We start from the raw sequence: 14,724 nt of genomic DNA, 5'->3' as shown, positions 1-14,724 counted from the left end.
TTTAAAATTAAGGCTGGAAATGGTAGCTTATTTGCTAGCTTTAAAATGTACCCTTAGTAGGTTAGCTTGTTGTCAGTAAACTAGTTAAATGAAGTTACATTCTGTGATGAAGTTATCAGATGGTTAAAAACATAGACTGTAAATACTAGCAAGCTTAAAAGCTGGTGTAAAGGCTAAATTCGTTATAAACAAGTTTTTCTCAATAATTCTTACATCAAAAACACTTAGAAACGAGATCAGGTGGTTTAGTAGCCTATAAATAGTCATATTTAGGACATTTTTTTAAACAAAAATCAGGATTAAAATATGTTACAAGATATGAGGACTGATCATTCAGAATTGCCAATTTTGTATTATTGTTTAGTACACTATTTTATGTCAATTGTAAACACGCTGACCTTAATTTGATCCAAGTTGCCAAGTTATGCAAAGGTGAACTCTACTCTCAGTTTCTGCGTCTGACCTCAAATTAAAAGGGTCATTTGGACACTAAGAATAAGCTCAGTGATATAATTAACACAGTGTTGTCTGCAGCACAGGAAATACACATAGCCATAGGGGGGCGGGGAGGTTTGCATCAGCAGACCTGAGAGTGTGGGTATGGAGTATGCCAGTGGAGGAGCTCAGACAGGTAGGAGGGATTCAGGGTATGGAGGGCTCTGTAGGTGAGGATGAGGACTCTGAAGTGGAAAACATCCTCAAAGTTACATTTAGAAAAATGCTTCACCTATGTGTGATCAGCTTTAGATGAGGTAAAACCTTCTGTCCCTCAAAAAAAACATAAATTCGTCACAAATGACAAACACACAGATTTGTCTCTGTATTCATGTTTCCAAATTCTGAACTTCATGAGTTTAAAACATGTCTTCCTGCTCTCCTTGTAGCCTTTTTCTACGGCACATGTGACGTTCCTGATCACATGTCAACTGTAATCTACTTCCCCTCACTTAGGGATCACTCTTCCTCTGTCTGCTGTCAAGGCTTAGCTTCAAATAGGTGAGACCTCTTGCAACAGGCAGAGTACAGACGGCCTCCCTTTTTCACACCCCTTGGCCACGTAAACATCCACCCTTCATCAACAATGTAGTGGGAAAGGTAAAGGTTGAATGCTCATGTTTTATTTCTGTGTTTTCGAGGGATAAATAGCCGTTGTAGCTGTAACTGTGTTGGACTGCCAAGGCTCCCAGATGAAGGACAGACAGGGCTCTCTGTGGAAGATGAACCGCTACACCGCTCTAGAGCAGCTGGGGGACGGGACGTACGGCAGCGTCCTCCTGTGCAAGTGCAATGACACTGGGGAGCTGGTGGCTATAAAGAGGTGAGTGGTGAATCAAATAAACATGGCAGGGACATGCTTTGTTTGTGTGTCTGGTATCATTAAGCAGATTAGACCCAGAGATTTTTAGATACACTCTTGGAATGACAAGATTTTGGAGATCAACAAGATACAGCTTTCTTCAAAGACACTTACAGTATACTATAATTTTAAGTAGTACTATTAATGAACATTTTTTTGCTGTTATTACTTTGTTATTTGCATTTGGAAATGTATGATCTGTTTAAGAATCTGTCTCAAGAAATTAATTATAAATGTTTCACGGGGCTCCCCATGTACTGTTACAAGCTGATACTACTGATGACAGAGAAAGGAGTGAAAGTAAACTGCATAGCGTTGACCTTTAAGAATGGCAGGGAATAAAGAAAGAAAACAGTGAAAACAGGTAACTGGTGAAAGACTTTTCACTACATCTTAGTATTGCAACAATGCCAAGGTTCCTGTTTTTACTACTATTGCGGGTACATCACCGATGCAACATATTTCGAAGCCCATAATCATCTTTTTGAAACTTGCTAACTAACGTATGTTACTTCATTTTATACCACAGTTTTAAATACATAGTACAGATTTTATATCCATGCCTCTTAAATACCAATTTACGTTTCTAAAAATGTCAGTGTGAGTTGCAATTTAGTGTAATCAAAATACTAAGCCCTTAGTACTACTGTCTTCAAATGTAATTTTATGTGTTCTTTTCATGAAGCACATTCTAAAGCAGCTGCGACAAAGTGAAAAACTGCACTTAAGATCAAACAATTCACTAATTACAAACACAAACTTGACGAATAAGTCAAAACATGGAAAAGCACAAACAGAGCTCAGAAGCAGCCTGTTAGGAACAAGAGGCTTTGAGCAGGGGGTCGACAGAGTGAAAAAATCTGATGGGAGAGTGTGTTTCACATTTCAATGGCGGTCATCGTTAACGTTTCTGTTTGGAGCAGGGGGGTGGGGGGGGGGGCGGCCGGGAGGACCATGTCAGTTGATCTGAGGGACCTGGAGACAGTGTAATTGATGCTTCGGGGGTCTGTGATATGGTTATGGGTCAGTCTATTCAAAGTTCTAAAAACCAAACAGCCTAACCATAAAACACTCCTGGGGGCAATGGAATTCTGTGAAGAGAGGCTAAAACAGGACAATTATTGTCCCCTTTCCAAAAACAAGGGATAGGCCTGGCCTGGCTGATCTTATAAAACGGGGAATTACACGAATCAAGCCAGAAGAAGATGAAAGAAAATTATAACTTCTTCTTTATCATCACAGGAGGGGAAAGGATTTAGGTCAACAGAAATACATGGTCATGATAATCTGTTTTCATTTTTATTTTTAAAGGATAAAGAGGAAGTTTTATTCTTGGGAAGAGTGCTTGAACCTAAGAGAAGTGAAGGTGAGAAGTATTATAGCACTTAGTCAGAAATTACTGCCATGTTGAGCAGTGTGATCATTTAAACAACCTGCACTTTTTGTGTTGCCATATTCCTCTGGATTAAGATTTAAATATATTATATATATATAAACCAAGTTAAGCAAGATGCCTTCATATTATTCCCCATGATCGTGTTTTTGTGGTCTGGTTGATAACTATGATATTACAAAGACATTTTCAATTGTTTGAGGGAATGTACTTAAAACTAACCACGATGAGCTGATTTTGACAGACTCCATTGAATGTGTCTCCAAAATATTTTGTCAACAGTCGCTGAGGAAGCTAAACCATGCCAACGTTGTTAAACTGAAGGAGGTCATCAGAGAACACGACTACTTGTACTTTGTCTTCGAGTATATGAAAGAAAACCTCTATCAGCTCATGAAAGAAAGGTAAAGCGCACACCTTTCGCAAATGTCTTCACAGGCCTTGTCACCAGCAGTGTGAAGTTACTTTTGTGATATAATTCTGCTGTGTGTTTTTAGTACCATTGGGTGTGTGTGAGAATTATTTGGGTCAGTTTGAGTCATCATATGTCGGTCTTTTGCAGAAACAAGTTGTTCCCTGAGTCAGTCGTCAGAAACATGACATTTCAGATATTACAGGGACTGTCCTTTATTCATAAACATGGTAGGTGACTTCAGACGTGAGGAACATCAACCCTGTTGTCTTTCTTTTGAAATACAGCTCAATCTGTCTGCACTGTTTAAGTACAAATAGTTCAAATTAATATAAATAAAAGAAAACAACATAATCACTCCTAAAGGCTGTGCAAAAGCTGGACTGTTGAGTAGACTCCCGTTTCCCTCTATTACAAGAGGGGTAACAATATATAAACATTGTTTTTAAATTCTTGTGAATGCTGGTGTCATTCCTACTTCCTTAAGGAATGATTGCTTGCATGCTGTATTTTCCTTTATCCCCTTTTCTTTCTTTCTTTTGTCTTTTCACTTTGCCTCTGCCAGGGAAGATAAGATGTTTACTGAAAATGAAATACGGAACATTCTGTTCCAAGTGTTGTCTGGTTTAGCATTTGTGCACAAGCACGGTAAGAGACTCAGTCTTTCTCCATATGTGTTTTTAAAGTTAGGCTTGAATGTGCTTCAAGTTAAAGCATCTTTTTTTTCTTACCGAAGATGTTTTAACTTGATAGCAGCAGTCAAACTTAGATGCAGTTCAACCTTTTGTCTGAGAAATCGTCTAAACAAATCTTATAAATAAACAGATATCATGATCAACACAGGTTCCATGTGACGGTCTTGTGTTTTTCAGGGTATTTTCATCGGGATATGAAACCTGAGAATTTGCTCTGCATGGGACCAGAGCTGGTAAAGATTGCAGATTTTGGACTGGCCAGAGAGATTCGCTCGCAGCCCCCTTACACTGCATATGTGTCCACGAGATGGTAAGGCTGATTTATTCACAGAATGATATCAGAGCAATGCAATACAAGTAACTCCTGTAATGAAACACAATGTGATGTCTGACCAGGCTTGTGACCCTCAGTCCTTTTTGTTTTAGTTACTCAGAATGAAGCTCCATAGATTTGACCTCAAATAGATCTCTGTTAATCTGTTAAGGAGATGGTGGATGATGACTAACTTTGAGATAATTGCAGCTCAAGTTGGCCAGTATCATCTATGTATACAATAACATGAATTTATTACTACTTCTACTAGACTAAAACACATGTTTTACCTGCCACTTTTGACTTGACTTGAATTAAAAATGTACTCACAAACTCAATCAATCAATTTATAAAAAATATGTGAATGTCTGTGTTTTTGTTAAAACAAAAGTTTGGTGTTGAAAATGTAGCCAATTTGGAAGTGCAAATAACCGCAGCTCCTTGAATGCCCACTTGAGGAGGACACCAAAAACCAAGAAACCCTCTTTAGAGTTCATATTAAAATGCCCATTTATAAAGCAGAAATAAACATTACTCAGCCTGGTATAAGAAATTGTATTGGTCTGTATAGCTCTTTTTTCTGTTATGTAAATGTGCCATTAATATACTGGCATATTGTTTTAAAGGTATAGAGCCCCAGAGATTCTGCTGAAGTCTAACTCCTACAGCTCACCCATCGACATCTGGGCCGTGGGATGCATCATGGCGGAGCTCTACACACTCAGACCCCTGTTCCCTGGCAACAGTGAGGTGGAGGAAATCTTCAAGATCTGCCAGGTGCTGGGAACACTGAAGAAGGTGAAGCATTACCATTACGACAGTATTTATAGTAGGGTTGTCCATTACCAGCGTTGTTCAACCTCAATATGATTCCAGTAAAAATCAAATGATATACATATCTGTTTGAATACAACAGAAACAAAAATAGAATTCATAGGAACCCAATAGTTGGTAATTTCTTGTTTTTGATAACAACATCAAGCAAACTCCTGCACAGTCAAAACTGCAAAAATAAGTTGGCAACATCTGAGTACCGAAATGTTGGCAATGAATTTGTGTAATTTAGACTGCTCTAGCATTTACAGCTTTTGCGTAGACTGAAGAGCTAAAGTTTTTTTTAAAGCCTCAGTACGTTTTGATGCTATTGATTATTATAATCTCAGTATTATGTCTTTTTAAAACATTTTTTTAGAACATTTTGTCAACCTTAACTAATAGTATAGAGTATCTTAAATATATGTGACACCCTCTTACTTATGCTTGTATGCCATTCTGTCATGCTAACATCTAACTTGTTTAATTACACTTCTTGACCTTTGTCTTAAAGTTTTTTGTGATATTCTGGATTGTTTTTAACACTTTATTTATTCTACAATAAATTGTATTATTTCTTTACCACATCAGTCGGACTGGCTTGAGGGCTACAACTTGGCTGACTCGCTGAACTTCCGCTTTCCAAAGTGTATTCCCACCAGCCTCAGATCCCTGATCCCTACCGCCGGCGACGAAGCGATCATGCTGATGAGAGACATGCTGCAGTGGGACCCTGAGAGAAGGCCAAGTGCTGCACAGGTACCTTTAAACCCATTATGTTTGATGAAAGTTTGGTTGGAACAAACACACAACGGACAAAGATCAGAACAAAAACAACTGACGTATGTTTGAAAATTAAAGCAGCTTGCAAACCTGTTTGCAAAGTGTCCCAAGAGAGAATCAGCCAGCCGAAACTGGCTGTAATTTACCGCCAAATCAAAAATACACATCCATTCATTTCATTCAAAGTTTAGAGAGACAGCATCTCATTATGAACGGTTTTTCACTACTGCCGATGAGGGGGGGAAAGGGGAATGGTGCACACTGTTTCCACATATTCATTCATTTCAATGTATGCCTTAAACTCTGAGACACATGTTTTTACCTCATTAGTTCTAAGAAATATGTTGTGTTGCTTGTATATTTTTCAGATTATTACTACGTTGTTTCATGTCATATTACAAGAATCTTGTTTGTGGAACATTTGAATCCTGAGCTTGAACATGAGCTAAAAAGATGCATTTGTTTGTGCTCAAGGCTTTACGGTATCCATACTTCCATGTGGGCCAGACGCTCTGTGCTCCTCTGAAGTACTCTGAGCAGCACACGGCTCAGAAGAAGATCTTTGAGGCGGCTCCAGAGACAAAGCCTCTGTCCTTCTGTAAGTCAGACCTAGAGTCCATTGAGGCAAGTAGGACTCATGCAGAGATGCAGATGTGCAGTCAGTCTCTTCAGCCGATCCCTCTGTGTCAGGACAACATTGAGCCAACACCAGCAATGTGTTCCACCATGTTGACAGTGGGGCAGCAGGAACCTCTCAGCCTGGTGACAAACAGGCAACCAATGAACTGGCAATCTGTAGGTTTCACCCAGGTAAAGCTTTGATATAACAGAACAAGATCTTTTTGGGGGCTTACAGAACTTTTTCTTCTTTTTATGCTGCTTTTAAAGCCTACAAGAGCGACCCGCACAGAAGCAGAGAACAGCTCGACTGGAGTGAGGGCAGGACGCAGAAGATGGGGTGAGACGTCTTTCAAGTCCGTCACCGGTCTATACGGCAGTGAGGATACAGACGCCGGGCTTTCCCTCTCCAAAAAAAACACCATCGACTCTCAGGAGGAAAGAGAACTGGATGGGCCTTGGTTAGACCTTTCTGTTTTTCTATGTAAAAGATGGGTTCATCAACATTTCTAAAAAGAAAATAATCTCTTAAATTTTTGTCTTTTCAGCAGTGGGCTGAAAAGAAGAGACTCCTCCACCTTGTCGGCCAAGCAGCACTACCTAAACCAGTCCAGATATCTGCCTGGTGAGGAAGTCATGAAGAGCATCATAAAAAGCTCTCAGCAAAACCTTTAAGTTCCTGTACCTTTAGGAGTGTTAATGTTACTTTTCTTCACGCTATATGTTGCACATGTAAGCTGAAAACATCCAAAAACAAACCACTCATGACACAGAAAGGCTAAGAAGAAGAAAACACCAAAAAGGCATTTCAATTCAATTTTCTTTTATACCAACATAGTGAATTAGAGTTGCTTACAGTTGTTTCTCTGATACCTTGATATACAAGTTTGGTGCAATAGATGTTTTGGCACATATAAATGTATTCGTTTATATACTGTACTTTCCACATGTTGTAGGTGCTGAAGCTGAATCTAGTTCTATCAGTTTCAACGAAACTTGTGAGTTAGCTCACATACAGCGAGTTCCCTCTGAGCCTTTTTGTCCTTTGCAGGTGTACACCCGACAAAAAACTCCTTAACAGAAAGCCAGGTGGTCACCAGAAAGTTGCTGTGGGACAGCTGGAGCTTAACCAGAAGACAGTGTCTGGAGTTCCCTCTAAGTAAAGGTAAGGAAGACCTGTCAAGAAAACATGTAAGAAGAAAGGTTTATGTGTCATGCTTTTGAGAAGCAGGTGAGGGCGGGTTTCTGGATATGTTTACTGTCTATTTAGTGAAAGAGTCACTGAGCATCTTGTAATATTTATGTAAAGTTTTTGTGAATTCTTGTTGATTTGTCTGAATATTTTTGCCATGTGTGGGCTAGAAAAATCATACATTCAGTCAAATGAATACCTTAAGTGTTTACTTTAGTCAGTGGGGCAGATAATTACATCACTACTGTTAAGTCCACAGCGCCATAAAGCAAAAGGCAGCCAGAGGAAAAATTATACCAAAAATGAATCTGGGACTTCGAGTAGAAAGAAGTCCTCCTCAGATTTTTTTTTTAACTTCAATTCAAGTTTTAACTATTGATTGATTTCATTCCCCATTCTAGACTCATGTATGAGCATCGCCAACAAGCCAGCCAGGACATACGTGTTACCTCTGCAGAGGACTGAAACAGAGACAGTGAAACAGAGGATCACAGGCTCCTCTGCCAGTGAGTTTTTCTTTTTCTTAACAGAATAATGGTGAAGATGCAGGGGTCAGACAGCACATGAAACTCTTTTGTGTTCGATCAGACACTCTTCTGCTTCCATTAAACTTTAGCACAGCGCCTCCTGGAGTTAGAAAGAATTCACTGTCAAATTAAAGATATAAGCTTCTGCATGATAAGAATGTTATGTCATTAAAGACAAAGCTTTAGGACTAAACTATTAGTCTCTCTCAACCATGTTGCATCTTTCAAGCTAAATATTCACCTTCTTTCTTTTTGTGAACTTTAAGTTGATCTGTCATCCGCTGCTGATCTCAGAGTCCAGTCTAAAATCAAACAACTGAAGAGCAAGCCCACCTCAGATAAACAGTTCCCCTCATATGAAGGTAAAAAGATTCTTACTATGACCACCGAAAATTCTGCTTCTTGTCACAACATTTGACATTTCTTGCATTTCTCCCTCATGCTGATTTTCCCAGAATACCAAGGGTGGAGGATCAGAACTCCTCAGATCCTCGGATCCAGTGCAACAGGGAAGAAAACCTTTTCAAGGAGTACAAACGTCCAGCCTGTGCATGGACGAGTAGACTGGAGCGCCAAATACGGTGGTCACCAGTAGCAGAGCATTTCACTCTGCTCCACCAGTGACTCATGGGAAAAAATCTCAGTGCACTTCAACAGGAAAAACACCCTTCAGAGGAGAAGCTGCCAACAGTTTGCAAAAATGATCCTCTCTGGCCTGCTGTTACCTTAACCATTAAATATAGTTCAGAGTTGTGCAAGTCAGTATTTTTTTTTTTTTAAATAGAAGACTAGAAAATTAAAACTTATTTTTGTATTTTCAATCAACTGATACAAAGTAACAAACTAAAACCAACTTACTGTAAAAAAAAACATATACATTTTAAAATAAAGATTTTTCTTTGTTTTTATCATTAAAACTTTTGCGTTCCAGATACTTTTCAAACAAATTTTAAACAGATCAAAACTGTAATAAAAAATCACAAAGCGCTCATGTTTAGATTTACAGAATATGAGAGTACAAATAGTTTTTTATGTAAAAAAAAGAAATCTGCATGGATACAGAAGATGTTTATATTACATATGTTTAAGATTGATGTGGTCTCTTTAGCATCAAGATGATCCTTAACAGCATCAGTCCACTGAAAACAAAAAGACAACATTTATTTTAGGATACAGTTAAAAAGTCCCCAAAAGTAAATGTGTTTACTTTTGTTCGTCTCAGTTTTTGAAAGCAGAGTTCAATGTGATCCAGAAAGCTGAGAATGAAACACACTTGTTGTATTACCTTGCCAAAGTCATAAAACCAGCAGGCATGAACTTCCCAGAGTTTAAAAACCGTAGTCCCATCACCACAGCCAGAGTTCCCGAGGTGCCTGCATTTTCAAAGTTGAGAAAGAACATTCATCGCAAGAACACACTGCCAAGTGCTGTGTTCACAAACACATCGCATTGTGATACGTTTGTGAAGCAACATACTAAGGTCACTCACCTACTGAAAGCCAGACATTCCTGGGATTTTGAGATATTAGATAAGCACCTACAGCAGCCAGCAGGCCAAACAGGACTCCTGCAGCCAGAGAGGTGACACTGCCTGTGGAAGAAATGTGATAAAGGGTTACATTTAATGAGCAACACACGTTCTTCCTTTATTCATTTTTTTCCCCTTAGAAAATAATGAACAATGACTACTCCAAAATGCTGCTGGCATCATGTCTCTTAGCTGCAAAATCTGGAGTATACATAGTTTTTTATCCTTCAAGGACTTAAACAATGCATATGTAAAAAAATATATTATTTATCAACTTCCGAACAAACAAGTGTGGTATAAGTAAGAAAGAGTATACTAAGAATACTTAGTCAAGCACTTGTTTTTCTTTTAGCATTTCCTTGTGACATGTAATGAATTATACTTAGATTAAGTATATGGAAGATTCTCCCACCTCTTGAGGAGTTTTTTTTTTTTTGTTAAAAGCCACAACAAAAGGTGTAACCTACATAATGAAACATCATAACATAATAATGACTGGACTACACCATGCCATCATAATCCACACTAAGATCAAACTCCTCAAACAATTGAAGAAAAGAGCAGTGAGGTGACATCTGTTGTTGACGCACATGTAGGCATGTCTTCTCTTACCTGCTTTCATGTAACCCATGATTCCTCCTGTTGACACCAGTGCAGCATACACGAAGCCAATCCAATCCACAGCCATGTCCACACACCAGAAACTTCCTGACAGATGACTTTATGAGATTTATGCGATTTAACTCAACTTGTCTCAAACGAAGACATCGGCAAAGCACTGCGAATTGAGTCACGATGAAAATATATCACAAAATTATACGGGAAAATTAACAAAAACAAAAGTATGCTTTACCTAAACTTCTCAACAAATTTCAGCTACAACATCTGAACGCTGCCTTTATTGTTTTACTTCCGGGGTCATGTAGCTCGGGTTAAATGGTTAAATAAAAGTTTTTTTGTAGTAAAAGCTAAAACTTTTTTTTTTTTTAAACAATGGCTAATAAAAATGTGACCTGCTGACTCATGACGATCTTGCCATAAAGTTAGCAAATATACAGTATACTTTCAAAAATACAGCCAGCAGCTGTGCTTTATCACCTCCCCGTGGTGACCAAGAGTAAAAGCATGTTTAAGCAACATTACACAAGAAGCATTTTTGTATTGAATACTAACACACAGAATACAAAAAATGCACAGTCCATAGATAATAAAACATGTTTTATTGTTGCCTCTCATTTTCTCTCCTCAGCATCAACAACAAATATATATATACATAATATTGCCAATTCAAAGCTGTACTTTATCACCTCACTGTGGCAAAGATACAAGTGACAAACAGGTCAAGACGTAAAACAGTCCATGAATAATCATAAAGCCTATTTATTATTTGAAATCTTATTTTCCACTATCTTTTTTCTTCTTCTTTTTCGGTTTGCTCTCATCTTCTAATATGACTTCTTCTGTTGCAATACGGACTCTCTTCATCTTTGCCAGCTCCTGAGCGAGTTCTGTGGACAGAGAAACAACAACTGCATTGACACAGATAGTAGAAAGCAAAGCGTGTATTTATGTATTTGACTCTAATGAGACTTGCTGCACCTCCTACAGTGTATCTCTATCAGCGTATGCACTGCCAGCCTCAGTATATCTTACATTTACAACATGATGAACATTATGTAAAGTCAGCGTTTCAGGACAACTACCTTTGGATGATGTTGCCCCAGCTGCTGGTTCCTCTGTGGTCTGCTGCACTGATGAAGGTTTCCACACAGCGAGGCACGTCAGTCTGGCTGTTGTGTTCACTTCCCCCAAGAGAGTGGGAGACTCCAGCTCCTGTTGGGGTACATTGTTACATCAACAGCAGCTCTGCATGTCTTAACAGTATCATCTTGCTTAGCTTTGTTTTAAAGTGAAAATCACTTGTTAATGTAACTTTATTTTTGTAACAGAAGACTTTATATTTGAATATTTTACTTTTTGTTTCATTCACAAGTTTTCTTTATGGTACTATCACTAAGAAAACAAAAAATACACTATTGCTGAAGATGCAAACTTTGAGGAAATGGTTTGAAGTTACAGGTAAATTGACACTTAAATGTAAATCAATAAAACCAGAGTCATGCCTCTTTGAGATAGAGTTTCCACATTTTGATGAATCCATCGTTTGAAGCTGTCACCACCACGCAGTAGTCCTCCATCATGAAACTGTCCACAGATTTGACTCTGGAATCACAAAAGGATTTAGGTTTTAATCACCTTTTTTTCTCTGAAAATGAAAACTTTGGCAGAATTTTTAAACAAATTAAAATAGATAAATATGTTCCACAGCATTACATTCAAGGAAAAGATAAATAAAGATTGGCAGAGATACGTTTTCAGAAATGCAGCTCCAAATACATGTTGATAACATCTGCACACAGAAATCAGTTTAGAAAAAAAAAAACTCTTTTGATGTACCTGGTTTCATGAGCCTTAAACTCACACACCCATTTCTCTTTTCCCGTGTCACACAATCTCACAATTTCATCGTCTCCTGCTACGACCAGGATGGAGTTCTGAAAAACATGTTACAACATCTATTTAAAGTACAAGTTTGTTATACTTATGCAGCTCATTACTCTCATGTCTTAATGAAAAGCAGACACCTATCATTTCATCAAGTCATCTCTAACTCATACATAAATATGATGATCATTGAAACGTTATCATTCATAGTGAAAGAACTCACATTTAAGAACTTAATGGATGAGATCCTCTTTGGGTTTTTGATTGTTCCCATCACCGAGGCGGTCTGCAGGTCATAGATGTCTATTTGATCATTTACAACAACCACGTATTTATCCCCATCTGGAGACCATCTGACAATGTGTGCATCTGTAAAATGTACAGAGAAGACAAACACCCAGTCATTGTCAATACACTGAATGAATATTGCTCCACACAACAGTCCACTTATCAACTTCACAAACCAGGAGTGGTCTTACTTTGTTTTATGTTTTTGATAAATGCTGATCTTCCATCAATTAGATTCCATGTTCTAAAAAGATTTTTTTTTAAAAGACAGAAGAGTTGTTTTAATTTTTTTCTTAAATGAATGATGATAGACTTTCACTTGGAGTGGTGAAATGTACCTGAGTGTCTTATCTGTCCCAACTGTGAGTGCAAGTTTCCCAGAAGGATGGACAGATAGTGAGTTGATGTGGCCTCTGAGGGACAACAAGTTGAACAAGAAATTACTGTGAATCATCTCATCCAAAAAATAAATACAAAAAAAAAAAAACACAGATCCAACCATTTCAGCAAATCTACTTCGTATATATGCTTACTTGTGAGCCTTGAAGGATTTCAGACACTCCCATTTCTTCGTGCTCCACACACAGACGAGTCCATCCTCTCCTCCGCTCAGCAAATGAGACGTCCCGTAAAACTCCAGGCAGGTGACGGTGCCTGTGTGACAAACAGTTAAAAGTCTTGTGTCTTTTAACGCGATGGCGTCAAACAGAAGACCTGCTGAAGACAACTCACCGTCATGTTGCAGCAAAGCTCCATGTTCAACTCTCTTGGTCATGTCGTAAAGCTGTATGGTCTCATCTTTGCTTCCTGTGACTACAAACCTCTCACTTGCTGCTACAGCTGATATGGATGCTGTGTGGGCGTGGTGTGTGAAATCTGCCGCTGCTGTCCACTCCTGCATAAACAAAAACAAGAAAAAAATATATTTTAACTTAATATCTGAAATTGAAGAAGTTCTTGGAAATCTATTGAAATTAAATATCTGAGGGTAAATGGTTCCAGAGAAAAATCACAATAGGCTAATACAATAAACAGATTATACTCTTTGCCATGAAAGTGTAAAGATATATATTATCATACATTAAACAATAACACTGGTTATTATTGACCAGTAGAGCCACCAATCAATCCCAGTGACCACTCAGGAGTTTGTAATGACCGATACAAGAGATTTAAAAAAAAAAGGCACATCGGTTTCACGTATGCACATATTCAGAATAAGCTACAAATACTTACTTTCTCATCTGTGTTCACTCGGTAACCAACTGTGACCTGCTCGTAGCTCCCCGCTATCAGCTCCAGTACGGCTGCCATGCTTGAAGCTACGTTGGTGCTAAGCTAGCAGTCAGCTAGTTAGATTTCGTAAAACCTTTGTCTCAAAATGTGACAGTTATTGTTCGCGACAGCTACTACAACTCCAACAAAAGACAGACAAAATGCACATAGAGAAACCCGACAAAGCACAGCTTGTTTAATCTGTTCTGGAAATACCTTCAACTATTTTGAGGCAAACCCCACTTGCAACTCCAAAACAACGTGGGGACACACTGCGCCTGCGCGAAAGTCCACTTCCTTACATTTTGCTGATCGTGATTTCAAAATAAAGCCAGTGCTAGATAACTACATCTGATAAATCAAATTAGTTAAGCAGATAGTGGAAAAACTGTACAGATCTTCTTCTCTTTCTTACCAGAGTGCAGCACTTGATGAAATATATTCATATATCAAACTGTATTGTGGGCTCATGTTTTTTTTTGTATGGGTGGGATATGTATGTATATATGTGTTGTGTGTTTGTATGTATGCTGGCTGCTGGAACACCTAAACCTTTCCCTGCTGGGATGAATAAAGTATGTCTTATCTTATCTTTATATTTACATACAAATTAGTAGTGACTTTTCACCAAAGAGAAGAAGACTACCACGGAGAAGGAGTAAGAGAATAAATGTTTTGCTCCCTACTGAAGGTGATATAGAAAGGGTGACGAGTCAACAGAGGGCACCCCTGATGCTCGGACTGCATACCCCCCCCCCCCCCCCCCCTGTGGATCTTGTGTTTGGCTCTCCACCTGAGCAAGAGTTTGGGCAGGAACCTGGGCTGCTGCAGGAGGTGCACCTGCACCATGGTCATATTTATATCGCATCATTCGTGCTTGTCTGTTGTGACAAAGGTAAATCTGCATTTTAAATCATGCCTGGTGGGTTAATTATTAGGTTAAAGGTTTGGCTCACACATTTTGTGATCCTAACCATTCACTTAAGCCAGCCCATTGTAAATTATTAATACAACCACAATATGGG

The 14,724-nt window shown here is 38.6% G+C and overlaps 3 protein-coding genes across 4 annotated transcripts; 1 reads left to right on the top strand and 2 right to left on the bottom strand.

The window, feature by feature from the left end:
• Positions 1 to 825: 825 nt before the first annotated feature.
• LOC132979401 (serine/threonine-protein kinase MAK-like) lies at positions 826 to 8,951 on the top strand. Of its 2 annotated transcripts, XM_061045160.1 has the most exons (14): positions 826 to 1,318; positions 2,669 to 2,723; positions 3,033 to 3,154; positions 3,313 to 3,392; positions 4,035 to 4,167; positions 4,797 to 4,968; positions 5,575 to 5,742; positions 6,241 to 6,561; positions 6,655 to 6,845; positions 6,933 to 7,009; positions 7,436 to 7,549; positions 7,978 to 8,082; positions 8,370 to 8,465; positions 8,559 to 8,951. In XM_061045160.1, the coding sequence occupies exons 1-14, from the start codon at positions 1,188 to 1,190 to the stop codon at positions 8,696 to 8,698; spliced, it is 1,905 nt and encodes a 634-aa protein (XP_060901143.1). In that variant the 5' UTR covers positions 826 to 1,187; the 3' UTR covers positions 8,699 to 8,951. The 2 variants fall into 2 exon arrangements, with proteins under 2 accessions (XP_060901143.1, XP_060901144.1); XM_061045161.1 differs by lacking the exons at positions 826 to 1,318; positions 2,669 to 2,723; positions 3,033 to 3,154; positions 3,313 to 3,392 and adding an exon at positions 3,401 to 3,810.
• A 140-nt stretch (positions 8,952 to 9,091) lies between these two features.
• On the bottom strand, positions 9,092 to 10,558 carry LOC132979403 (transmembrane protein 14C-like). The gene is made up of 5 exons (XM_061045163.1): positions 10,485 to 10,558; positions 10,244 to 10,350; positions 9,593 to 9,694; positions 9,389 to 9,476; positions 9,092 to 9,242 (listed from the first exon to the last, which is right to left on the bottom strand). The coding sequence occupies exons 2-5, from the start codon at positions 10,317 to 10,319 to the stop codon at positions 9,188 to 9,190; spliced, it is 321 nt and encodes a 106-aa protein (XP_060901146.1). The 5' UTR covers positions 10,320 to 10,350; positions 10,485 to 10,558; the 3' UTR covers positions 9,092 to 9,187.
• A 276-nt stretch (positions 10,559 to 10,834) lies between these two features.
• Positions 10,835 to 13,953, bottom strand: pak1ip1 (PAK1 interacting protein 1). Its single transcript, XM_061045162.1, has 10 exons — positions 13,661 to 13,953; positions 13,157 to 13,319; positions 12,958 to 13,078; positions 12,763 to 12,837; positions 12,616 to 12,668; positions 12,360 to 12,505; positions 12,089 to 12,186; positions 11,755 to 11,854; positions 11,335 to 11,464; positions 10,835 to 11,139 (listed from the first exon to the last, which is right to left on the bottom strand). The coding sequence occupies exons 1-10, from the start codon at positions 13,736 to 13,738 to the stop codon at positions 11,027 to 11,029; spliced, it is 1,077 nt and encodes a 358-aa protein (XP_060901145.1). The 5' UTR covers positions 13,739 to 13,953; the 3' UTR covers positions 10,835 to 11,026.
• Between the last annotated feature and the right edge of the window lie 771 nt (positions 13,954 to 14,724).

This window comes from Labrus mixtus, chromosome 8, assembly GCF_963584025.1.
Source record: "Labrus mixtus chromosome 8, fLabMix1.1, whole genome shotgun sequence".
In the NCBI taxonomy this organism is placed as follows: Eukaryota; Metazoa; Chordata; class Actinopteri; order Labriformes; family Labridae; genus Labrus; species Labrus mixtus.
Note: the sequence above shows the minus strand (reverse complement) of the source record. Positions and strands in the feature narration are given on the sequence as shown.